General features: G+C 43.0%; 1 protein-coding gene across 1 annotated transcript in view; it reads left to right on the plus strand.

Moving 5' to 3' along the window:
- Positions 1 to 25,741, plus strand: part of LOC123602343 (zinc finger protein 474-like) — a 139,012-nt gene that overhangs the window by 68,461 nt on the left and 44,810 nt on the right. The window contains exons 6-8 of the mRNA XM_045486863.1: positions 12,950 to 13,130; positions 16,282 to 16,410; positions 25,167 to 25,302. Coding sequence (XP_045342819.1) covers positions 12,950 to 13,130; positions 16,282 to 16,410; positions 25,167 to 25,264 — 408 coding nt within the window. The 3' untranslated portion in view covers positions 25,265 to 25,302. The remainder of the gene's footprint in view (positions 1 to 12,949; positions 13,131 to 16,281; positions 16,411 to 25,166; positions 25,303 to 25,741) is intronic.

The raw sequence follows: 25,741 nt of genomic DNA on the forward strand, positions 1-25,741 counted from the left end.
CATGGGCACAGAGGGATAGCCTTGGCTTTCAAACTATTCATCTCTGCCCCAGGGCTAGGGCCTGGCAATCTAGAATTGGACTTCTCTGGATGAAATTGTATGTGAATGGGGTTGCCACCTGGTGCATTGTCTCTGGCAAAAAAAAAAAAAAAAAAAAAAAAAAAAATTGAAGTCCTGGGGAAAAAAAAAAAAACAACTCAGTGAAACAGTTTGTAATTCTCTCCAGTCCCTTTTTCTTTTTCCCGTTTTCTTCAATGGTGTTTATTTTTTTCTTTTTTCAGGAATTTCTCAGGAGACAAATTAAAGGGTTTAGAATCTAGATGACTTAACAATAGTCTCTAGTGCCTGGCACAAGTCACTGTAAAATCCATTATTTGATTCTGCAATTTCCTCTGACAATGTGTACTGCTGACTTGGAACCGACTGCATGCCATGAGCTCGGCAATGCAAAATACTCGCCTAAACTAGGTCTGCGTGAGAGGTTTTTAACCGGCTATGCTGAGGAACGATAGACAAACAAGAAACTGCATTCATTAAATATGTGAGATTCAGTGAGTTTTCACAGTTTTATATCCCTGTTACATCACCACCATAATCAAGATAAAGGAAGAAGATCTTTGGGGTGCCTGGGTGGCTCAGTCAGTTGAACATCTGACTCCTGATTTCAGCCCAGGTCATGATCTTACTGTTTGTGGGTTTGAGCCCCTCATCGGGCTCTGTGCTGACGGTGTGGAGCCTGCTTGGGATCTTCTCTCTTTTTCTCCCTCTGGCCGCTGCCCCTCTGCTAGCTCATGCTTTCTCTCTCTCTCTCTCTCTCTCTCTCTCTCAAAAATAAATAAATAAACTTAAAAACAGATACAGAACCCCCACAGATTCCATATACCCCTTATTCTTCCTTCCCCCTCCAGGCAACCCCTGATTTGATTTTTAAGCCCTACAGCCTAGTGAGGATTTTCTACCACTGGAAGCAGGCAGTAATGGACTCTTTTGTGTTTGGCTTCGTTCAGCATAATGATTCTGTGTGTTATCCATGTTGGCACAAGCAGTGGTAGTACTTTTTTTTTTTTTTTTTTTTTTAGAGTTTATTTATTTATTTATTTTAAAAAAATTTTTTTTAACGTTTATTTATTTTTGAGACAGAGAGAGACAGAGCATGAACAGGGGAGGGGCAGAGAGAGAGGGAGACACAGAATCTGAAACAGGCTCCAGGCTCTGAGCGGTCAGCACAGAGCCCGACACGGGGCTCGAACTCACGGACCGTGAGATCATGACCTGAGCCGAAGTCGGACACTTAACCGACCAAGCCACCCAGGCGCCCCGAAGTTTATTTATTTTTGAGAGAGAGAGAGAGAAAGAGAGTATGACTGGGGGTGGGGCAGAGAGAGAGGGAGACACAGAATCCAAAGCACGCTCCAGGCTCTGAGCTGTGAGCACAGAGCCTAACAGGGGGCTCGAACTCACAAACCATGAGATCATGACCTGAGCCGAGGTCAGATGCCTGACTGCAGTCAAATGCTCTACCACTGAACTACACCCCCTCAGATGCCTAACTGACTGAGCCACCCATATGCCCCACTTTTTTTTTTTTTTTTTTTTTTTTGCTGAGTAATAGTCCGTTGAATGGCAGTATTATGCTTTATCTATTCATGGGTGTTTCCAGGTGCGTTACTGTTTTTATTATCACTGAAGAGTCCTGTCTCCTTCAGTGCAAGCAGAACCCGTTTGTATTTCTTCCACAAGAAAGAGATCAAGATGTTTTAATATAGGAAAATTATGAAGTGTCCCATCTGGCCCATTCCTGGGTCTGATTCCGTCTCCAAGGTATAAGGTCCTCACCCCACACTCAGGTCTCAATCTGATCAAGACATGTCTCATTACTTTTTTCATTGCCCTCTCTCTGCCTGACGCCCCTCACAACCCGGTGCCTTAGCTGTGGCTGATACAGTTCTGCGGGCAGAGAAGGTACTGGCTGCCAGTACCTTCTGGCATATCACTACCCAGCTTCTGAGGCACAGCCAGCTTCTAATGACAGGAAGTCTGGGGTCAGGGCCAAGGTGGGTAGGTGTCAACACACTTTGAAGAGCCAACCGTTGCGTTCTCAAGGACTGCCCACCTGTATTGAACAGACTGCTCCTCGCATAGTTTCTCTAACCAGTCTTTGTGATCGACTTCAACGCGTTCCTCTCAACTTACTACAGTAATATTGAACACTTGAATAGGTCACATTCCTTTCTACCTGTTCCACAGCCCGTTTGACTGACTTTTGGTCAAAATTCTTCCTTGCCTCCCTACAGCAGGCCGCTGTGGGTCTCCGTCTATCACGGCACTTACAAATTTTGCCTTCGAATTGAACGAGTACTTGCTATGTTGTTCTCCATTACTAAGGAAAGCTAAGGCTTGGCGTGCCCAATGACCTCCAGCATGGGGAAGATGCTGTCCTCTGTTTAAAGAGTTATTGCTGGAAGAAGCAGATAAACAAAGTCATGGAGGTAGCAAAGTTGAGGATTGTGGGCTCTGGCTTGGGGACTGGGGCCGAGTTTGGTGGGGCTAGGGACCTGTTTCATGGGGCTAAGGTTGGCACGAATGAGGTCAGCATTCAGTGTCTGGCCTTTATTCTGTACCATGGAGAACCACAGAAATTCCTGATACCACATCAGACAGGCTAAGTCTGCATAAAACATACATAGTCAAGTGCAGAGAACAGAAGGGGCAGGTGGGAGGCCAAAAATTATAAGTTGATTTCCTAGTCCAGTCACAAATGGGCAACACAGGACCCAGGGGATGGTTCGCTCCATTTGTCCCCCAAATTATCTCTTTTGCTGACACTTCTCAGCATAAGATGGCTAATACCGTATGGTCCCATTTAGTTCTTTCTGAATTCGTATTTTGGCTAATGCAACCAAGGCAGAGACATGAGCCTAAATTACATTAAAATATCTGGAAAATATAGTTAGATTACCTTAAAATGGAAATAAATTCATGCTAAATCTTGGCTTCAGAATTTTTTTCCAGGCCTTTTTTATTTTTATTTTTTTACTATTTTTTAAATAATGGAGCAGAAGTCAAGGGCTTCAGTTAAGTTGCATCATGTAAACATGTAACTGATATACGTTCAGCTACAAACAGTTGACAAAATAAAATGGTATTCTTGGAATAACGCAACTAAAGATACTGTAAATATTTTCATTTTGTGTTATACTTTCATTTTATACTTTGCAAAACTGTATTCATTTGTAACATTAGTTCTAGTTCCAATTACTAATTGGTTACAATACGAGACTGTATTCTATACACAGCCTTGATTCTCATTTTTTATCGGTTACTTAAGGAATTTTCAGAAAGTAATTTGAGCTCCGCTTGATTTTTCCTTTTAGGACTGATTTTATTACCTAATCCCAACTTAAGCTTTGACCCTGGAGTTGACATTCTTTTTATTGTTTTATTATTCTTATAAAAATGACACAAGTGCATTATAAAAACTCAAGCCATTAGGAAAGTATAAAGATTGGCATAAAAATTAACCCAAGCCCCTTTGTGTTTGACCTAAGTGACTATCATTCCAGACACCCTTCTCTGTGCACAGCATATATAAATAAATACGGATGCAGATGTTTTCATAGGGCTAAGATCGTCACATCCAAGTTATTCATACAGATATTATAAAGGCAAAAACAAATACTGTAGTTGATTTTACTTGAATTTGACAAAAGAAAACAAAGGGAAAGTGATGGCATTGTTGAACTTTAGAAAAGGATTTCTTCACTAAAGAACATTCATTTTTAAAGGATCCGTTACAGTCACAAAACCAAGATAAGTTATCAGAAGATTTGAAAACAAGTCAGCTCCACGTCTTAATTTTATACTATTTTACGTGACTGTTTGCCATGACAGTAAAGAATTTAGCATCACTGACGTCTTTGCCCCTCTCCTTCTGTTGACAAGTTTTGGTAAAGTATTTCATATGTCAAGATATGCTCTTTTTATACTGTCTCAAACCCACAATTTCTAGGGTCATTTTGCTTTCATTCTATGCTTTACTGGATCCATTGCCAATCTTAGAGTCATGGTGGCAGTATTTTGGAGCTTTTCTGGTTGTGTCATCTCTTGTTTGCTTATATGTTCTTTTATTTTACTCTTCTTTAAAGTCTATTTATTTTTGAGAGACAGAGTACATGAGTGTGAGTGGGGAAGGAACAGAGAGAGAGAGAGAGAGAGAGAGGGAGGGAGAGAGAATCCCAAGCAGGCTCCAAGCTGTCAGCACAGAGCCTGACAGGGGACTCAAAGTCACGAACCATGAGATCATGACCTGAGCCAAAATCGAGTCAGACACTCAACCCACTGAGCCACCCAGGCACCCCTTGATTGCTTATATTTTATTAAATAATGTTTTCCAGAAGGTATCAGAAGTAGAGTGATTTTATAATTTGTTAATTAAACGGGGACACCTTAGAGAATACAAGAAGGCCCTATTATTAACACTTAGTCAAAACAGGAGGTATCATACTGACTATTTCAGGTAGAGCAGAGCTTAAGATCACCCTAAAGCCAGAGGGGGTGTATTTCCTAAGTTCTTGCTTCAACTCAGCACTTTTTTGAGGCATTTGAATGGTGCCAAATGGATCCTTACACAAAAGAGCATCTATTTGGGAAAAAAAAAAAAAGGTTTGGCTCTGACTGAAGATCCAACAGCTCACTGCCCGGGGTTAATGGGCAGCTTTTAGGGAGTCCAGCATTCACTTAAAATCATATCCATAATTCTGTATACCTGTGCATTGTCTGGAAAGAGGACCATAAAAATCAGATATCACTAATTTCTCTTGCCCATCAAATGCTACTAATTTCAGTTTCATCACAAATCTCCAAAAAGCTACATCGTTGGCTTGTGTTCCCCTAAATCTCCTAGAAATAATGTCACACAACTGTAATCTCACATTATTACCACTTAGTTTTCATTATGGGATTAATATAAGAAAAGCCCAAATGTAGAGTGTTTCTGATCTTTAGTAAAACTGCTAGTAATAACTTTGGTTTTACTTTTCAGTATCTCTTTCGTTAAGATTCTTGCAATAACACCATGTTAGGGATAGTTTTCCCCTTACACCAGGTGTTATACCTCCTTCTATAAGGTCCATGGCTTATACACCGACCAGTGAGGGTCACTGGGGTTTCCTCTCAGCCTGAGCTTGTCAGGGAGGTCGCTGAGAGCTGTCTGAAGCTACTGAAATCAATATCCTAATCTAGGATCACTGGAACTATTTCTATTCTTCTTGTATCAATACCTTGCTTAATTCTAAAACACTCTCTTTGTGGTCCTTATTCTGTTTCCATTATTTAAAAGGTGGTATTACTGCTATTTTCATTTCATTTCATTTCATTCCAGTATATTTAACATAGAGTGTTACATTAGTTTCAAGTATAACGTTATATAACAATATAACGATTCAACACTTCCTTACATCACCCGTGCTTATCACAAGTGCCCTCCTTAGTCCCTACCACCTATTTCCCCCATCCCCCACCCACCTCCCCTCTGGTAACTATCAATTTGTTCTCTATAGTTAAGAGTATATTTCAGGGGTGCCTGGGTGGCTCAGTGGGTTCGGCTCAGGTCATGATCTCGCTGTTTGTGAGTTCGAGCCCCAGGTCGGGCTGTGTGCTGACAGCTCAGAGCCTGGAGCCTGCTTCAGATTCTGTGTCTCCCTCTCTCTCTGCCCCTCCCTGACTCATACTCTGTCTCTCAAAAACAAATAAAAACATTTTTTTTTTAAAAGGAGTCTGTTTCTTGGCTTGCCTCTCTCTCTCTTTTTCCCTTACTCTTCTGTTTTGTTTCTTAAATTCCACATATGAGTGAAATCATATGGTGTTTGTCTTTCTCTGACTCACTTACTGAGCATTATACTCTCTACCTCTATCCACGTTGTTGCAAATGACAAGATCTTGTTCTGTTTTATGGCTGAATAATATAATATAATATATTATATAATATACCACATCTTTATCCATTTATCTATTGATGAATGCTTGGACTGCTTCCATAATTTGGCTATTGTAAATTTGGCTATTGTAATGCTGCTATAAACGAAGAGGTGAATGTATCTCTTTGAATGAGTGTTTTTATTTTTTGGAGGTAAGCACCCAGTAGTGCGATTCCTGGATCATATGGTGGCTCTATTTTTAACTTTTTTGAGGCACCTCCGTACTGTTTTCCACAGTGGCTGCACCAATTTGCATTCCCACCAACCATGCAAGAAGGCTCTCCTTTCTCCACATCCTTGCCAACACATGTTGTGACAGCTACTTATTTTAAATTGTAAAAGTGAGTAGATGGATGACCGGTCACTTACACTGACTAGGAGAAAAGTTGTTAAATGTCCACTTTCCTTTGCCTTGCACCCTCCCGGCCTGAAAGATTGAACATGAAGTGTTCCCGACAGAGAAAAGACATTAACAAAAAAGCAGGGGGAAAAATGCGTGGAAAATAAAATGATAATGCCAATAGTGGCCAGCAAAATGATTGGAAACATATGAAAGTTAGTGGATTCAAGTTAAAAGAAATACACACATCGGAAAGCTTCCCTGAAGTGTTCAAGCACCTCTGTCCACATCCAGCCTTGGGAGACTTTCCCAGGAAAGTAGGAAGCAAAAGCAAAACCGTGATGAGCCCTAATAACCTTCAGGGAGGGGGCATTTAGGTGCCCCCCCCACCCCCCATAAAAGAGTTCACACCTGAAAGTGCTTATACAGACTCAGAGATGAACTTCTACAAAAAAAATCTTTTACCTCGATGTTAAAAAAGCAACGCCTCACCCCAGAAATATCTGAAATGTTGACAGGAAAAACTGTTGATCTAACCCTTTGCTCTGCGGGAACTTTAGACTTATCGGCTTCCTCTTGGCCTTCCTTTGATTACAGTTTCCTGGAATCCGTGGCCTTGGCAAGGTCCCAGGTGTAGACAGCCCTGCGCACAGGGCAAACCTGCCTGCCTGCCTCTGCCTCCTCTCTCTGCTGTGCCCTATCACCTTAGCTCATTAGCCAAGAAGGGCCTTCTGCCCTTTCTGCGGGGGTGGGGGTGGGGGAGGGGGCTCCCGTCTCTGTTTTCCCTCTCCACCTTCCCCACACCCACCTCCATCTCAAAACACCAGAGAAAGAGGTTGAAGAGCGAACCCTGTGGCTGTGAAGGCAAGATAGAGATGGTTCAGCCTTCTTTGCAAGTTTCAGACTGACAATCGTGAAATTAATGAAAAATAAAAGAGGTTCTCTTATCTCCGGTCCGCGCCCCGGGGGATGCATTTTTCTCTTCAGCTGAGAGCAGGCTTAGGAGTAAAATGTTGAAAACCTAAGAACGTGGAGTGAACTGCAGGTTCAAATGCAGTTCAACCACAAATATAGCGCGTGGAGCAAGCTTTGGAAAATATAATATAGAACATCTTAGCCCTTTTATGGTATTAATTTTCTCCCACAGCCCTTTAAGTTATTTTGTGCTTGTCTTCTGGCCTCCGCATCTGCCTGTTTTCCTCTCATTTTTCCTTCCAAAAGAAACCTTCTGACAATGTGACGTGAATGTCTTCATTAATGACCCGTGCCATTTATTTTGCTTATGTGCTTGGTTAAATACTCGATTTTGGCTCATACTTTCCATGTGGAATATTAATATTCATTATTCTCAAAGTGAAGAGACGAACTTCTCATTTTTTTTGACTAAAAAAAAACCCCTGTATTTAATTAATCTTCAAGTAAATGAACCTATAAAATATAGTAAGGAACTTTTGGGTATTTTGAAAATCCTTGCTTCTGCTTTATCTTTTCTCTTACATCTTGAATTCCTCAAATACTTTCAAAGTCCCTTTGCAGGCATTAGACCCTATTACGTGGCTAATAAAAAAGATGGCTAAAAACTAGTTAGCCATTTTCTGATGAATGTAACTTATTGGCGTAATTCAGTATAGAGTAATAGAAGAAAAATGTTCTCCCTCAAATGTGCTTTTAAAAAAAATTACTCTGGGGCGCCTGGGTGGCGCAGTTGGTTAAGCGTCCGACTTCAGCCAGGTCACGATCTCGCGGTCCGTGAGTTCGAGCCCCTCGTCAGGCTCTGGGCTGTTTCCGATTCTGTGTCTCCCTCTCTCTCTGCCCCTCCCCCGTTCATGCTCTGTCTCTCTCTGTCCCAAAAATAAATAAACGTTGAAAAAAAATATTAAAAAAAAAATTACTCTTCCTTAATTATCAAAGTATCACTGATATACAATGTCATATTAGCTTCAGGTATACAACACAGTGAGCTCACAAGCCTGTCATCTCAGTGCTCACCCCGATAAGCATAGTTACCATCTGCCACAATACAACACGATTGCACTATTTCTAGCTATATTCCCGATCTGCACTTTTCATTTCCATGACTTACTTATTTTATGACTCGAAGTTTGTACCGCTTAATCCCCTTTACCTTACTTCGCCCATCCCCTCCCCACCTCCCCTCTAGCAAATAACGTGCTTTTTTAAAAACGCGGATCCTCTCAGGAGTAACTCCATTTTCCATTTTGCTTGGTGTCTGTTAGTGGCTTTACTCCTCTAGAATCTGTCACGTCGGCTCAGGTGTGCAGAAACCAGAAATGTGTTCCCTTCTTATTTTGATTTTGCTCTGTTTCCACTACAGGTATAATAACCCCCAACAGCTTTAGTGAAAAGCTGGCTGATTCTAAAATAGGCACATATTTTACCCTGATTCGTTACCCTGATTTACTTACTTTATCCTGATTATTCCTTTGGGGGAGAGAGAACCACACCACCAACTCAAATTTGTTTCTGCTTTCATACCACCTAGTGCTCCTTATGAACACACTGGAAAAGGTCATTTCATTCCGCTGAAATTTCTTGCAGCTCAACTTAACCGGGTCTTTCCATTATTTGGTGAGTATTATTCCCTAATTGAATCAGTATCACATTCTTTGCAGTGCCAGGAGAATTCCAGAATTTTTTTTTTTTTTTTTTTTGCAAAAAATTTCAGTAATTTTTGCTGTTCTGTTTCCCAGAATCTGAATCTCTTCGTTCTCTGAAAATGATTTGCCTCCTACTTAGAAGACTAAGTTCATCCTACAGGAGCTCTGCTTAGGCTTCACTTTTTTCTTAAGTTATTTATTTTGAGAGAAAGAAAGAGAAAGAAAGGGAGGGGCAGAGAAAGGGAGAGAGAAAGAGAGAGAATCCCAGGCAGGCTCCGAGCTGTCAGCACAGAGCCCGACACAGGGTTCGAACCTGGGAACCGTGAGATCGTGACCTGAGCTGAAATCAAGAGTCTGATGCTTAACCCACGGAGCCACCCAGGTGCCCCTTGTGCCTTACTTCTTAACAACCCATCTCTATTTCATCTTTTTTCTCTGTCCTCAGAGGCTAACATCTCCATCACATCCCAGATCCTATCTTCTCCTGCTTTGTCTGAGAACCTTGTTCTCATACTGTCCCTCTTCTCTTCATCCTAACCAGCTCTCTCTGCCTGAGACATTCCTACCCCTGAAACAACAACAAAGTACTTCTTCAACTCGACTCATCTCTCAAATTTCCTTTCTGCAGACTTTTCGAACATACATTTCTGTTTCCTTGACCTAATCTTTAGCTTGTAATAGTTTAGTTTTTATTCTTGTCCCTCCATTGAAGCTAAACTCTTAGAAGTCACTGGTATAAAATCTGCCGGCCAGCAAATCTAGTGACCCTTCTCAAGCCCCCGTTACTCACAGTGGCTTTGGACAGAGCTGATGAAGCCACCTTTCTGGAAACCGGAAGTGTTTGCAGAATTCTCAATGGAGTCTTTTGTCTCCATGGCCTGTTTCTTTAACTGCAAAATTGAACCTTTATCTTTTTAGGCTGTGATTTCCCATGCCCAATCTCTTTGCCGTAGATATTCCCTCAGGACTTTGCCTCCATACATTCTCTATATACTCCTTTTCTAGGGTTTTCGTGGTTTTAAACATCTCTGTGTGCATAGCTCTGAAACCCATTAATTCTGAATGACATGTCTGTCTTTCCTGTCTTGGCTGTACTTACATTTAAATTCTACTAGTATATCTGGGGCGCCTGGGTGACGCAGTCGGTTAAGCGTCCGACTTCAGCTCAGGTCACGATCTCGCGGTCCATGAGTTCGAGCCCCGCGTCAGGCTCTGGGCTGATGGCTCAGAGCCTGGAGCCTGTTTCCGATTCTGTGTCTCCCTCTCTCTCTGCCCCTCCCCCGTTCATGCTCTGTCTCTCTCTGTCCCAAAAATAAATAAATGTTGAAAAAAAAATTTAAAAAAATAAATAAATAAAAAATAAAAAAAATAATAAATTCTACTAGTATATCAAATGCAACAGGTCCAGAACAGAATCCATTTTTTCTCCTCCCCCAACCTGCCTTTCCAGGTTTCCAGCTTTCTGCAAGTGACATCACCACTAATGTTTTCTTGGATCCATGATTTCCTGCTCCCAGAGCTGTGAATGCTCAAAGATGTATGCTGGCAAGATTGCCCTTTGAGATACATTATTGCCAGATTAATTTTCTTGAAGTAAAATTATAGGGTATTCCCCTGTTTAACAGCTTCCTCTCATTTACAAAACGAAATCCAGCTCTTAGCATGGTATTTGTTATTCATAGCATGGCTGCAGCTGAACTATCTGGTTCTAGTTCTCAAGGCTACACCAAATTCCAGGCAACTATTTGTTATTATTAATATAAATATTTTATATTAGTTGCTATTCTCTGTACTCGCCTTCGGGTTCCTATCCCTGAGGCTTTGCTCATGCTGTTTTCCATCTCCAAAACCTTCTTGTGATCCAAATCCTACCCGTCCTTCAAAGGCCACTTCCTTTAGGCTTTCCCTGATCTTCACAACTAGAAGAACTATTTCCAACTTCTGCACTTCATTTGTGTTACTAATATAGCCATGCTAGTTTTCTTTTGCTTAGTGTTTACATGAAACTTCTTCCCCATCCTTTTACTTGTCATATGTTTGTGTCTTTATTCATAAAATGTGTTTCTTGTAAACAACATAGAGTTGTTTTTTGTCTATACTATTTTTTTATCTAGTCTGTCAATCCTTGCCTTTTAATTATGTTCTTTAGTCCATTTATATTTGCTGCAATTATTGATATGTTTGCATTTAAGTCTACTATCTTGGCATTTTAATTCTATTTGTTCCTCTTGCCCTTTTTCTTTATTTGTTGGTTGCTTGGTTGGTCTTATATTCATCCTTTCCTCATTTTCTTTGGCAAGTGATTAACTTACCATTTTTAAAAAATATCCTATCTCCCCTGTTGAATTCTTCACTCAGCCTCTTTGTGTGTCTTTGCACTTTGTGATTACTGTAGAGAATAAAATTTGCATCTTTAGTATATCACATTCTATGTTTAAAAAATTACTTCAAGGAAAATCTAAGAATTCTATGACAATCTCTTTCCGATGTTTCATCCCTGCCTTAGTTCAGTTCAATGTACTATAGGCTTTAAATTCTCCCAGTGATAAGCTTCCTCTGTTTTGTACTTAGTATAAAGCCTGGAGCCAAAAGCCTGTTCCCTGTTCACCTGCTGCACCCTTAGAAGGCTGTGGCCCTTCATGCATGCAACACAGAGGGAGTCCTTCCTACTGCCCCCTTCCTCCTTAGGTCCCAAACCTCCATCAGCAGTAGACTCTTCTTATCTGGTACCCAGTGCAAGGCCTAATTCTCCAGCTCCACCTTCCGATCCAGGCAGGCCCTGCATTCTTGAATTGGTGAAGATTTCTCTCAACAGTCCTGCCTCTCTCCAATGTTAGACTGCCACCCGCTGTTACTGGATGTGAGACCTGGTGGATGGGAGGCTTTATGTAGACAGTTCCTGCATGGCTCCTCCTTAGTAGGGTTCATGCTCACCTGTCCTGCCTTTTCTCTGTGGCAGACAACTACTGTCTCATATTCTTGTAAGGTTGGAGCATGGGAGGTGTTGGTTGTGCTGATGTACTCTCAGACTGAGGCAGTTCTTCTAGTTCATTAACTTACCTTGCAACCGTGAGTCTCCAATGGACTCAAAAATAATGGTTCTGTAAGTTCTCTGATTGGTTCTAATTGCTTAAGCAGGAGCAATGTTTCTTGTAACTTTCTATCCCCTGGACAGAAGCAGAAACACCTTTTCTGTTTTATCCTTAAGTCTTCCTTAGATTTAGTCCTCCCAGAAACAAATGCTAAGTAAAGGATTTGAGGATTTGATTTCAAGTGGTTTATTTGGGAGGTGATCCCAGGAAGCCCCAGTAAAGTAGTGGGAGGAAAGACAGGGAAGAGAAGGAAGTCTGTACAGTGTGTGAATGAGCACCTGAGCTGCAATCCCACGGAACACTGCGTGGAATCAGCCTCAGTAAGGAAGTGGCTATTTATCCACCACCCGCTGCTTGTGATTGATTAGCTGCCCTGTCTATGGGTGGAGCCTAGACCAGGTCAAAAAAGGCTGAGAGTCACAGGTACTTGCCAGAGGAAGTTGTCCATGTGTAAGGGAATGTGGGAGGGTACCCAATGTCTGTTGTAAACTCTCCAATGACACTTACAGCTTTAATTCTCAGGGATATTGGCATACTAGAGCCTGAGTTTAGCGAAAAGATGATTCAGACATGATTTATTTCTGTAGTCTCCTAGCATGGAGAATAACCAGGAGATAATTAATAATTATTAGATGAGAAAACACATTTTATAAGAAAAGCCAGTTTGTAGAACTCTAGTTAGTTCTTCTTTATTTCCTATCATCCTCCCAAACCCACATCTTCACACCCCACTCACTCAGATGGTATGGTTTATTCTCTTAAGTGCCACAAAAGTTCAATTTACCTGACTGGTTGAAATTAGAAAACCAAAAACCAAAAAAAAAAAAAAAATGTGATTGTCTAGCTAATTTGAATGTACTATAATTTTAACATATAATTTCTACACCTAAACTTTATCTAACAGATATTTTATATTACTTGTAGCCAGCAATGATAAGGCGTCCACCAACAATCATCTGCTACATTTGTGGCCGTGAATATGGAACAAAATCCATTGCCATCCACGAGCCACAATGTCTGAAAAAATGGCATAACGAAAACAACTTGTTGCCCAAAGAGTTAAGGAGACCAGAACCCAAGAAACCAGAAGTCAGGACCATTACTGGTAAGTTTTTGAAAAGAAAAAAAGAAAGAAAGAAAGACTTGAGCGCATATGGGGAGAATTTTCTCTGTGAAATTTTAAGAGGAGAGGTATTCTTTTCTTACGTATTCAAACATCAGAAATCAGCAACATTTACTGTCTTCATTATAACCGAATAGGAAAAATGGTTCTAGAATGCCTGACCAAGGTGCCTTCAGATGCTGAGACATAAAGACGCTACTTCTGGCAAAACCATGCAAGGAGAGAGACCCACTGGAATTTCTTGTATTTCCCGGAAGTTACTTTCCTATATTATCAAACATGATACTTAAAAAACATGAAGCCTCAAAAATCTTTCAGGGCATCTGGAGACATGTTTTCAAATAGGAATGTGTCTTGGCGTTCACAGAGCAGGGTACCAAACTCAAAGTGTGCAGGGTCCACTAGCCGGGGTATAAAACTGAGTAAACTGATCCATGTGTGACACGAGGGAAGCTGAGGACCATGGGGAGCTGGAGAATTATAGACTGTCTCCAAAGGAGGCAGCTGGAAATTTAGCCTAGTGTGGGCATAGTTTTCAACAATACAAAAGAAACTGGAAATCTAGAAATCTGTATGCTTTGTTTGTTTTTTTTTTTAATGTTTATTTATTTTTGAGGGAGAGACAGACACACAGAGTGTGAGTAGGGGAGGGGCAGAGAAAGAGAGGGAGACACAGAATCTGAAGCAGGTTCCAGGCTCCGAGCTGTCAACACAGAGCCCAACGTGGGACTTGAGCTCACAAACTGCGAGATCATGACCTGAGCTGAAGTCGGATGCTTAACCGACTGAGCCACCCAGGCACCCCCAGGCCCAGAGCTTTCAAATTTTGCAACTAATACATTGTAAAGCATTGCACAAGCCAGATGAAGCTCCATAAACTGCCATGTGTGGCCTCCCCACACAGCCTTATGCTTACTCATTTGGGGTGAGAACAAAGTCATCCAGAGACTGTTTGCCATGCAAACTCCGACTTCCTCCTCTTATTTCTCCCATTGTCATTTTCTCAGCGGATCCCCTCATTCCCCTCAAGGGAAAACCATTCTTGGTTTTAAGAAAAGTTATCATTCAACCCACCAATCCCTCATGTGTAACTAGACTGGCGTAGCCGTAGAGTACCCCAGAAGTCATTACCATTGATTAGTCCAAAGCCCTCTTGTTAGAAATGTAACCCAAGAGGAGCACCTGGGTGGCACAGTTGGTTGAGCATCTGACTTTGGCTCAGGTCATGATTTCACAGTTCATGAGTTCGTGCCCCGCGTTGGGCTCTGTGCTGACAGCTCAGAGCTCAGAGCCTGGAGCCTGCTTCGGATTCTGTGTCTCCTCTCTCCCTGCCCCTCCCTCACTCATGCTCTGTCTCTCTCTCTCCCTCTCTCTCTCTCAAAAATAAATAAACATTTAAAAAAAAAAGAAATATAACCCAAGAACCCACAGAGTGGAATCTAGGTTGTCATGATAAAGTTCTAGAGGCTACAAGAACCCATTTATTCACAGCCCTTACCAAGGGGAGGACTCTTCACACAGGTGGGAAAAGAGCTCAAGATGAACACATCCATCCATTGAAATTAGAGCATTTGCCCACAAGGATGTTGTTTATCTCATTGGAACTCTCTTCCCAGCAGTTCTCTGTGTTTTCAAAAAATCTGTTTTCTTCACTTCTGACCATATCCGTTTTTCTGCTTGAGCATAATTATCACAAGTCTAGAAGATCAGAGAGTAATGACTGGCTTGAAGGCCCTCGGGGATTCATTAATCAGTTACTGCCCACAGATGGAAAAGGTAGGCCCCGTAACTGCCCTTCTCTGCAACTTTCCTCTTGGTCCCATGCTGTTTCTATTTCTGAAGGCATCCTGCCTCAGGAGGCAGAGAGAGAATCCCCATTCTTGTTTCCATCCCACAGACTTACTGTGGTCATGAAGTCCAAATAACCCTTCCTCCAGATCCAAAGTCAAAGTCATACTCAAAAACTTTTAGCAACATGATGAGTCATCTCCAGTGAGACTCCATGAATACTCTGGAATTTTTGAATCCATAGGAAAAGTCATGAGTAAGGAGAAAGTCAGTGCCATTTTATTTTTCAACAGTCTTCAAAGCTCTCAAAATTCATATCCTGCATAGAAAGTGGTATTTGGTTTGTCTAAAGGAGAAATACTAGGCTGTGCTGGGGTTCAATTTTTCATGGAGTAAAATAAGGAACATTCAAAGTAGCAGGAGAGAATCTGAAGTTTACTATGGTTGTGTGAACCATTAGGAAGAAGTCACAGGAAAATTGCCTGGGCTTTAGTGAAGAAATATATTCTGTTAAAATGATTTTTTGTTAAGTATGTAATTTATGTTTGAGTGCCTGGCTACATTTGGGGGGGGGGTGCTATTTGGGGCAATTCTAAGACATAGTCAATTTAATGTACTAAAGTCATTCTATTTAAATAAGGTTTATCAAAGCTAACTCCCACACTGTTTCTCTAAAATAAAGCCATATGCCTTTTTTCCTATGCTCTGCCAATGAAGATTATACATCTCTCAGACGTCTTGATTGTTCTCTTAAGGACGCTTCTTTTCATCACGTTAACTATTCTGTTTGCATTCTTTGGTTTAATTATTTAAAGAATCTCCACATTTATGACCGTGAAGAGATGATACATTTTTAGGATATCATTCATCCTAAATTCACCCTAACTGTCAGTGTTGGCCTTTAAAAACATTCCACTGAAGGATTACAGAAGAGGAAAGTACAAATACATGTTCTTTTCCCTTTGTAAGTTTCTATTTAGAGTCAATTGAAAGAAGGCCAAAAGTTATATTTGCAAGATAATCATGTGTAAGCAAAGATGTTAATAATTAGTGAAGAATGCATATCATAATACATAAAACAACTCCTTCCCCTTTTTAAAATCCAAGGAGCGAAAAGTCTCTGGTTCATAGCTCACTTTTTATTCAACCCCTGAAAGAGGGTTTGGAACAAAAAGTATGATTTGTTTAAAAGCCTCAGTCAACAGGTATTTCCTGAAAATATTTTCCATAAAAAGTAGAGTATGGTGCTCCAGAATAAAAAAGGATCCATTTTTACCATATTCTTCTTTTCTTTCCTTTTTGGTCCTTTTTTCTTTTTTCTTCTTCTTTTTCTTTAACTTTCCAGCCAAAGGTTTCTATGATCTCGATGCCTTAAATGAAGCTGCTTGGACAAGCGCCCTGAGCCAGTTGGTTCCCTGTAATATTTGTGGGCGTACCTTCCTGCCAGACAGACTGATTGTTCACCAACGATCCTGTAAGCCAAAAGTCGCCAAGTAAAGCCCTTTCTCCCAGCAACAGTATTACAGGACTTAGATCCTTTCGAGAGAGATGGGGGTATGGAGGGAAGGAGAAAAAGGAGGCGAGGAGAAGAAACAAGAAAAACTGAAATTGTCACGAGGCTGTCTACGGGAAGCCAGCTGGGTGCTTGGGTGGCACGAACGTGACCGTGATGTGGTGGGCAGGCACTCTGCTTTCAGCAAGCAGCTGCGTGCATGTGTATAGACACACGGGGGGCTGTGTCACACTCTGTCAAGCAGAATTACAGTGGGCCGCCCCTCATTGGGGCTGGCTTTTTTGTCTCGAGAAAATTTCAGAGCCAACTGTTGGTGTTTTTCCACCATTCTCTCCCCGCACCCACCCAGCAAGATTTTGAACTTCACAGTTAGGTCTCTTATTATTCTGGGAACAGAGGTTTCAGGTGGTCATTTCAGGCAACTCCTTAAGTCTCAAGAAAAACTGGATTCCTTCCCATCCCTGTGCTTTCTGAAATAATGTACCATTCCCTGTTTCCTCCGATCTGGGGAAAAGTTTTTAATTGAGCTAGTGATTGGGAATCTTTCTCTGTAAAATCATTGCATGACAAAGACGTTCAAAAAAGAGCTAAGGAGTTCAAGCACTAGAACGATGTCTAACTCATACTCCCTTGCTAAGAGCAGGAAATGCTACAGAGAAATTTCAGAACCGGTTCCAGCTTCATATGTCACAAGATTGCTACAGCGCCATTCATCAAATGGGTGGAGGTTAGCTCCTTCCTTCTATAGGCGAAGTCCAGAGAGTTCTCTCTGCCCTCACAGGGGCTTATAGGTGTTTTATTGTTGAGGTCCACAATCTTGCCAGGAAGTTCTGCACCACCCCACCCACTACCCTGCAATGGGTTGTGAAACTGCCCTGTATTTTAGGCCTTGAATGTGTATTCATAGGGGCAAGGCTCTCCTGGGAGGAGGCCAGGGTCAGGGAGGTGCTCTGCCCAGGAAATTCTGCTCCCCCTCTGGGCAGTTTTGCTTGAGATCTTTGTTCCTTTTATGGCTGAAGTTCAGAGCCATTCTGGATCCCCTGGGTTCCTGCAAACCTTGCATTCACGACCTAACCCAGCACATTAGCTCCACATTCTACAAGCAAATTTATTTGACCTAATGTTTTAGTCACACATCTCCATATTATAAGCGGTTAGGTTAAGATAATTGCCCTAATTGTTCTTTTTTTTTTTTTTTCCTGCCTGTTCTAAAGGAAGAAGAGGTTAACTTTTCAAATAGTCTTTAGATAACCTCAGAGAAGATTACCATCTTGAAAAGACAGCATTTAATGACCCATTGATGGTTTAGTTCTTTTATTTTGCGGGCAAAAATGACATTTAGTAATGGAGTTAGTATAGTGTGAGTCAGACTCTGTGCCTCGTGCTTCCCATACTCAGTGTGTATAAATCTCACATCAACCCTACAAGGAGACGTTATCTATATTTTACATCCGAGGAAACTGGTATTTAAATAGGTCAATAGCTAACTAGAGGTCACACTGGGCTGGAGTCGAGTGAAGCAAACTCGCGACCGTTGGAATTCCAAACTCATACTCTTTGCCAGTGCTATTTGTGTGATGGATGTCATCACGAACACAATGAACTGTACTAACCAACGATCTGCCAGGTGTGATTTTTTTTTTTTTTTAATCCAGTGTTTAGCACCTAAGGCAACTGGGAATCTCAGCATGCTTGTAGTTTTTGCCTGCTGGAATTTTTGGTCAACTGTGGAGGTGAAAACAGAAGTCGGAACTGCCCTCGCTGTCTTGCAGAGGCCACTGTGCCTTCTGCTAATGGTGGAAGCAGTCAAATGGGGGAAATAAAGCAGAAGTGCTGGTCTCAACTTTGAAAGCAATTGCCTAAAAAAGACATCCTTATACACATTTCTTTCAAAGCATGACCAAAAAAAAAAAAAAAATCAAAATAAATGACTCTCTGAAGGAATTATTGGGTCTGTGAGTTTTTTTTTTTTTTTTTTAATGTTTATTTATGTTCGAGTGAGAGAGAGAGAGAGAGAAAGAGTAAGTCGGAGAGGGGCGGAGAGAGAAAGGGACAGAAGATCCAAAGCAGGCTCTGCACTGACAGCAGCAAGCCTGATGCGGGGCTCGAACCCAAGAGCCAGGAGAGCTTGACCTGAGCCAAAGTCGGATGCTTAACCGACTGAGCCACCCAGGCGCCCCAGGTCTGTGAGTTCTTGAAGTGGGAAACATTTCTGCCTCCAGCTCTGCCGCAGCGGGCCTGCAAGTGGTCCGTGGAATTAAATCCACAGCAAGGTCAGGAGATGACATCAGTCTAAGAGTTCCTGTCTGTTAGCAAGGCAGGCAGTCAAGATCTCCCCATTGCTAGGAAAGAGCTCACCTGTTCTGCCACCTGCCCTCCTCCCAATGAATTCATCTCTGTGCAGATATTCCTACTGTCCAAAGAAATCGGTAGGTGGCTCTTCCGTGAGTTGTGAACTTGAACCTTGCCGTGGTCCCCATAGATACTCTCCTAGAGGATGACGAGCAGATACGAGATGAAGTTACTCGGAGCTCTTACGCTTACACTTATGCTTACGCCCACAGGCAGGTCCTGGTGTGGGGTCCGATAGTGTTACAGGCATCGGCAACAATACACTCCCCCCCCTTGCTCTGTTAACTGCTGCAGACTTTCATGAGATTTCCCTTTAGTTGACGTTACTGGAAGACTGCCAGGGTGTCTTGATGCTCATTTGCACATTCAATTCACATCACAGTTGCCGGGTATGTCCTATCAGCAGGGGACCATGGGGACCGAACAAGCATGTCCTAGTAGGGGTGTGGAGAAGAAGAATCTCCTCCTGTGAGTAAGCATGGAAATCTGTGAAGAGCTCCTTTGCAGAGACTCTTCAGGCAGCCCCATCATAATGGTTTCTGACAGACAAGTATTTCCAACTGGGGTCTCAGAGATGGCTCCCAGATGACGCTGCTTCAGCCTGAGGAATACTGACCCAGGTCTCTTCACGGAAAAAGAAGCTGCTATTGACAGGCAGAATCATTTGTGGAGCAGGGAGGCGATAGAGAGCAGATATCCAATATCTTCTACTTCCTGAACACCAGAAAACAGCCCTCGGTTTTTCTGTCCTTGTCCACTTTTGACATTAGTAGCATTTTGTCTCAATACCCCCGCCTAAACCAGTCCTCATGGCTTTAAGCCCACATCCGGTCAAGGCTGGAGGTTCAAGTTCAGCTCCTTCCGTTCCCCCACTCCTGAAGGATCTTTTCTCCCCTGTGGGGACGGTCCCCCTTCCTTTATCATTTGTGACTTTCCCAGTGACCCAGCATCCGGCCCACGTGAAATCCCGTGTCTGTTCTGCTGATGCTCCCCACTGTCTGTGAGCACTGTGGTCGGAGACGAGAAACGACATGTTCCGGCACTTGGAAGAAACAGACTCCTCAGAGAAGCAGTGACGCTTCCAGAGAGGGCCAGACTGGGGGGCGTAGAGAGAACACACACCAGGATAAACACTTCACGTAGGACGGGCCACCGCTGTGATTTCTTCTGCTCGAATTTTGTCATCAAAAGACTTAAACAGGGGCGCCTGGGTGGCGCAGTCGGTTAAGCGTCCGACTTCAGCCAGGTCACGATCTCGCGGTCCGTGAGTTCGAGCCCCGCGTCGGGCTCTGGGCTGATGGCTCAGAGCCTGGAGCCTGCTTCCGATTCTGTGTCTCCCTCTCTCTCTGCCCCTCCCCCGTTCATGCTCTGTCTCTCTCTGTCCCAAAAATAAATAAACGTTGAAAAAAAAAAAAAGACTTAAACAAATACAACTCATAAAAAAGTATGATGAAGTCCCATGTTCTCAACACCCATGTAAAACTTTCTTCTTGAGATCCTGGGGTTGAACTTGAGCGGTTTAAATGTCAGCTACTAGTCCATGAGGTAAACGAGGAAGATGAACAGGCAGAGAGAGTTGTTGAGAGCCTGGGATACGAGGGTCCACCTGAAAATGCCTTTCAATTCTGCTTATGGAAACATGAGATGAAGCCAGCAGTGGGTATAATCTAACTTCAAATGTGATTTGGAAAAAAGTGAAACCTGACCTAAACGTCCTGGGGCCAGGTCCTATCACTGATGCACATTGGTCACCTATAGGTCAAGGGTTTTCAGATAGTTCTCAGTTGAGAGTATGTTATACAAAATAAGAGCTCCCCCCCAAAAAATGTTGATGCCCAGCCCCAAAACTTCTGAATTTGTCGCCTTACGTGGTAAGAGAGACCTTGCAGATGTGATTAAGACCTTAGAGTGGGGAGATGACTTCACATTATCTGGATGGGCCCAATCTAATTGCATGACTCTTTAAAAGTGGAACGAGAAAGGGGCACCTGGGTGGCTCAGTCGGTGAAGCATCTGACTTCGACTCAGGTCATGATCTCACGGTTCATGGGTTCGAGCCCCGCGTCAGGCTCTGTGCTCACAGCTCAGACCCCGGAGCCTGCTTGGGATTCTGTCTCTCCCTCTCTCTCTGCCCCTGCCCCCTGCTTGCACTCTGTCTCTCTCAAAAATAAATAAAACATTTTTAAAAATTAAAAAAAAAAAAGGGAAAGAGGTGGGTCAGAGACATGGCAGCATGAGAAAGATTTGTCACCCCACTGCTGTCTCTAAGATGCTGGCAGCTGTGTGCAAGGACTGGAGAGAAGCCTACAGGAGCTAAGTGTGGCCCCAGCTGACAGCCAGCCAGGAAACCGGAACCTCAGTCCCATAACGACCACTTGCTGGGGTCTGTCAACAACACAAATGAGCAAGGAAGCACCTTCTTCCCCGGAGCCTCCAGAAAGAAATGCTACCCTGCCAACAATTTGTTTTTATCTGGTGAATCCAAGGTCGAACTCCTGACCTGCGGAGCTGTAAGAAAATAAATGTGTACCGTGTAAGCCAGCAAGTGTACAGTCATTTTGGGGGCAGCAACAGAGAACTAATAGAAGGAGCACCTATGTGGCACAGGGAGGACCGGTAAAACTCCCCATCGATAGGAGCTAAAGTTCTCACATCCGCGTGGGATGCCAGCTGCCACCTCCGTGGCTCGCGTTAGGACCGCACAACTGACATGTCAGTCGGGGTAGATTGCCCCAGGGGACTGGCTCCAAGATTTGCCACCCCTGAATCCACAGTGATTTTGTAACACCTCGCATTCCGGACTCAAATTTTCAATGTTCTGTTTAATCATTGTGAATTTTAATGTTCTGTTGTATTTTTAACCACACAACTGATTGTCAAATGGACATACTTGTTTTAAAAATAATAGTAGGGGCGCTTGGGAAGCTCAGTCAGTTAAGCATTTAACTCTTGATTTCGGCTCAGGTCAGGATCTCAGGTTTCATGAATTTGAGCCCCACATCGGGCTCTGTGCTGTCAGCATGGAGCTTGCTTTGGATCCTCTGCCCCCCGCCCTCTCTGCTCCTCTCCTGCTTGCATTCTCTCTCCCTCTCTCAAAAATAAATAATGTTTTAAAATTATGTAAAAAATAATAGTAAATGGACAGATGGGGTTGAATTATTTGGTCATCAACCTTTCGTGCCAATACCCCAATGGTCCTGCCCTGCCCACCTATCGGTCCTTTCTGTGGGCCATAGAGAGAAAATCACCACATATTCTGAAATGGCAGTTACTGCTATAGTAATCTCTAAGGAAGCTACTGACTGAAAAATAGTCAAAACATCCAAACCCAGAAAGTGCAGGTAAGGTTTGAACAAATCCCAAAACTCCGTTATGACTTTCCACCGGCTCCCATGAGGGGCCATCTGCAGATCTAAAAAGTAGGCTAGGCCATCAAAATAACTCACTTCAAATGTAGGGAAAGGGTGGGAAAATGATCTGAGGACTGGTATTCAGCCAATTTGTCAAGCAAGAAATTTGCCTTTAATGACTTCATCTCCCTTCTTTGAACCTTCTGATTCTCTGTCAAGGATTCTCAAGGATCTTATGGTCACACACCTCACCCACTGCTGCCCAGGATTCTGTTTCTGTTGGATCAAAAACTCAAGTTCTCCATGCTCTAGATATCCCTCTACCTCTCCTTCAAAAATATGCCCTTCGAGGGGCACCTGAATGGCTCAGCGGGTTAAGTGTTTGACTTTGGCTCAGGCCATGATCTCATTCATGGTTTGTAGGTTTGAGCCCCCATTGGGCTCTGTGCTGTTTGGATTCTCTGTTCCCCATTCTCTCTTCCTGTCGCTGTCTCTGTCTCTCTCTCTCTCTCTCTCTCAAAAATAAACATTAAAAGAAATCTTCTCTTTGACTTTTTTACTGCCTGTCTCCCTTTCTCAACTTTTCACTAGATATTTCAGCAGAAATAAATTTGAGAAAGTCATCTACGCTAAGGGGATCCTCAAAGAGAATGGTTTTATGTGCTATTTCTTCCAGGTGATATAGTTGGGGTTTTTTGTGTTTTTTTTAATTCTAGTGTAATTAACATCAGGTGCTGTAATTATTCTACAAGAAGCTTCCTGGAAATATTAGGCCTTTATCCAAAGTAATAAAATATGTGTGGTGGGATTTCAAACAGAATGTCGAGATAGATGGAAGTGAAGAAGGCATGTGGCAGGGGTGGGAGGGTCTCTCCTTGACCATAAGTGTCCCTCATCACACCTCACAGACCTCTGCCAACTCCATGTCTGAGTAAGGACATCTCTGACAGGCATCCATTTCTAGCTCCTGTTAAGGGTAGACTAACTGGTGTAATAGACCGAAAACATGGTGGCTGAAATAACACAGAAATTTCTTTCCTGCTTTAAATGGAGCACTGGTCAAGTGTATGATTTAGTGAAGTGTCTCTTCTTCATGAAATCACTCAGGGCCCCAGGATGATGAAGTCTCTCTAGTTTTCACCATGTTGCCCTGGGATAGCCACTCCCTTCAGCCCAGCCCAACCCCTGGTGTGGAGTTGGCTCTTTGCCAGTTTTGCATGATCAGACCCAGAAGAAGCACTCATCCCTCCACTTATATCCTTTGGCCAAATCTGTACGGAAGTGTGAGGGAGGTTGGGCATCGTTCTCCCTGTGGCCTGCCGGAAGAAATGGTAGCAGAGATTTAGGGGAACGAGCCACGGCCATGCTGTTCTAACATGAATTTACTTCTGGCTTGTTATTAGGGACCACTTTTCTTTTTGTGGAAATTGATATATGGGCACAAACCCAGGAAACCAAGGCATTGTTCTTGCCATTGAGGCAGATAAGTCTGGCAAATGAGTACCAAACAAGGCAAAACTTAAAAAAAATAATTTGAGCCACATTCACATATCAGGAATAGTAGCAGCATCATTTAATATTGGAAGGAAAGAGCCTTCTTGTTTATTGTTTGAGGAAACACTTTAAAGAGCTTTTATTTTGTTTTATTTTATTTTTTATTTTTAAGAGAGAGAGACAGCACTCAAGCAGGGGAGATGGACAGAGTGATAGAGAGGGGAAGAGAGAGAATCTTAAGCAGGCTCCATGCTCAGCATGGATGTGAGGCTCGATCCCATGACCCTGGGATCATGACCTGAGCTGAAATCAAGAGTTGAAATCAATAGTTAGATGCTCTATCAACTGAGCCACCGAGGCACCCAAAGGGGCATTTTTAATACCCAAAGCTTAGTCCCAGCCTTAGTCTTATAAGGGTCGTTGCCACAAAGAAGAGAGAAACCATTCTGAAAAGGATTATGAATGGCTACCTTTGTAGTGGCCAGAGCTCCAACTTTGGGCAATTATTTTTGTATTGTACTTCATGCTCTTGGGTTAGAGCTTGACGAAAATGAAATTGAAGTTTTCGTCTCAGAACTGGGTCCAGGGACACCCCCACCTATATGAGGAGGGACTGAAACCATAGCAATGTGTCCCCAAAAAAGATGGAGGTGGGACACAACGGGTAGGGGACTCCCCACATTGGGATAAGGCTGGTGGATGCGGGAGCCGTGATCAGTGTTACCAAGTTCTAAAGGTTCACTGCCCGCATTCCAACTCTTATTCTGTATCTCTGCCTTCTTGTTGGCTGTGCTGCGGTGTGCAGATGGAGCTGTAAAATAAGAGGGGAACCAATGTCTACATGGGGACAAACAGAGCAAGGAAGGGCTTGACCCTGCACAAAGCATGCAAACCACTAGCTAAGAGCCACCAATGGCAAGCAACAGCCAAAGCAGGTGTGTACTCCCCAGTAATCCCCAGAACCATCTGTCGTGGGGACTGGGATTCCTAACATCATCTAATGAGGACTGAGATCTTGGTCATTTTGGCTAGCAAAGGGGTGTGAAGCCCTGAAAGGCCACAGAACATGGGTAGGTGATTAAACATGTTCCCAAGAAACATCAGTGAACAACATCTGGCGTGTAATTGTGCCAAATGGTGGTGTGCAGGCTCTTACTCCTGCAGCCAGACCAGACAGGAGAGCTGACATGATTGGGAAGACCTCACGGCAAAGAGAGGTTGGAGCGGGCTCTGAAAGGATGAACAGGTAGAGGCAACAGGGACCCCTGAAGGACACTCCAGGAAAGAAACCCACAGAAATCGTGGTCTGCTCCAAGAATTGCAGAATCGGTTGTGTTTTGTTTGCCTTCAAATTGGCTTCTTTTTCCTTGTTACTCCCTGGGGTTTGTCCCCAGGATTTCCTCATAACTTGATAAGGCATGCTACTTCGCCTGTATCTGGTGCGTTTTCTAGACCACCCAGCTTCCTAACCAGTGTGCCCATTATTGGCATACTAGCACACTAATCCCTTTGTCCCTCCAGGCTGTCTGCCCAGTGGTGGTCACCTCTGGCTGGAAGCAGCCTCGCTGATTATCACTGGTGTCCGGTACCAGAACCAGAATTTCCTAGATATGCTGTAAAGCGAGGCATGTTGGGGAGCTCTACAACCTATATGTTGGTAAATGACATTGACCATGACCAACGCAGAGCCTTTAGACTGTGGAATAACTAGAAAAGACGTTCTCAAAGTTCACATTTTATTTACTTGCTCTGGCTAAAGTTGCTCTCTCTCTTCTTCTTGTAAACATGCTTCCTTTCCTGGGGTGGCTGGGTGGTTCAGTCGGTTAAGCGTCCGACTTCAGCTCAGATCATGATCTCATGGTTCATGAGTTTGAGCCCCGCGTCAGGCTCTGTGCTGACAGCTCAGAGCCTGGAGCCTGCTTCAGATTCTAGGTCTCCCTCTCTCTCTGCCCTACCCTGCTCAGTCTCACTGTCTTTCTCAAAAATGAATAAACGTTAAAAATTAAAAAAAAATTTTTTTTCAGATGGTTCCTTCCCAACTTCTATCACCAATGTGGAATTTTCTAGAGAGATGATGAACCCAGAGTCAGAAGGTG

This window comes from Leopardus geoffroyi, chromosome A1, assembly GCF_018350155.1.
Source record: "Leopardus geoffroyi isolate Oge1 chromosome A1, O.geoffroyi_Oge1_pat1.0, whole genome shotgun sequence".
Lineage (NCBI taxonomy): Eukaryota > Metazoa > Chordata > Mammalia > Carnivora > Felidae > Leopardus > Leopardus geoffroyi.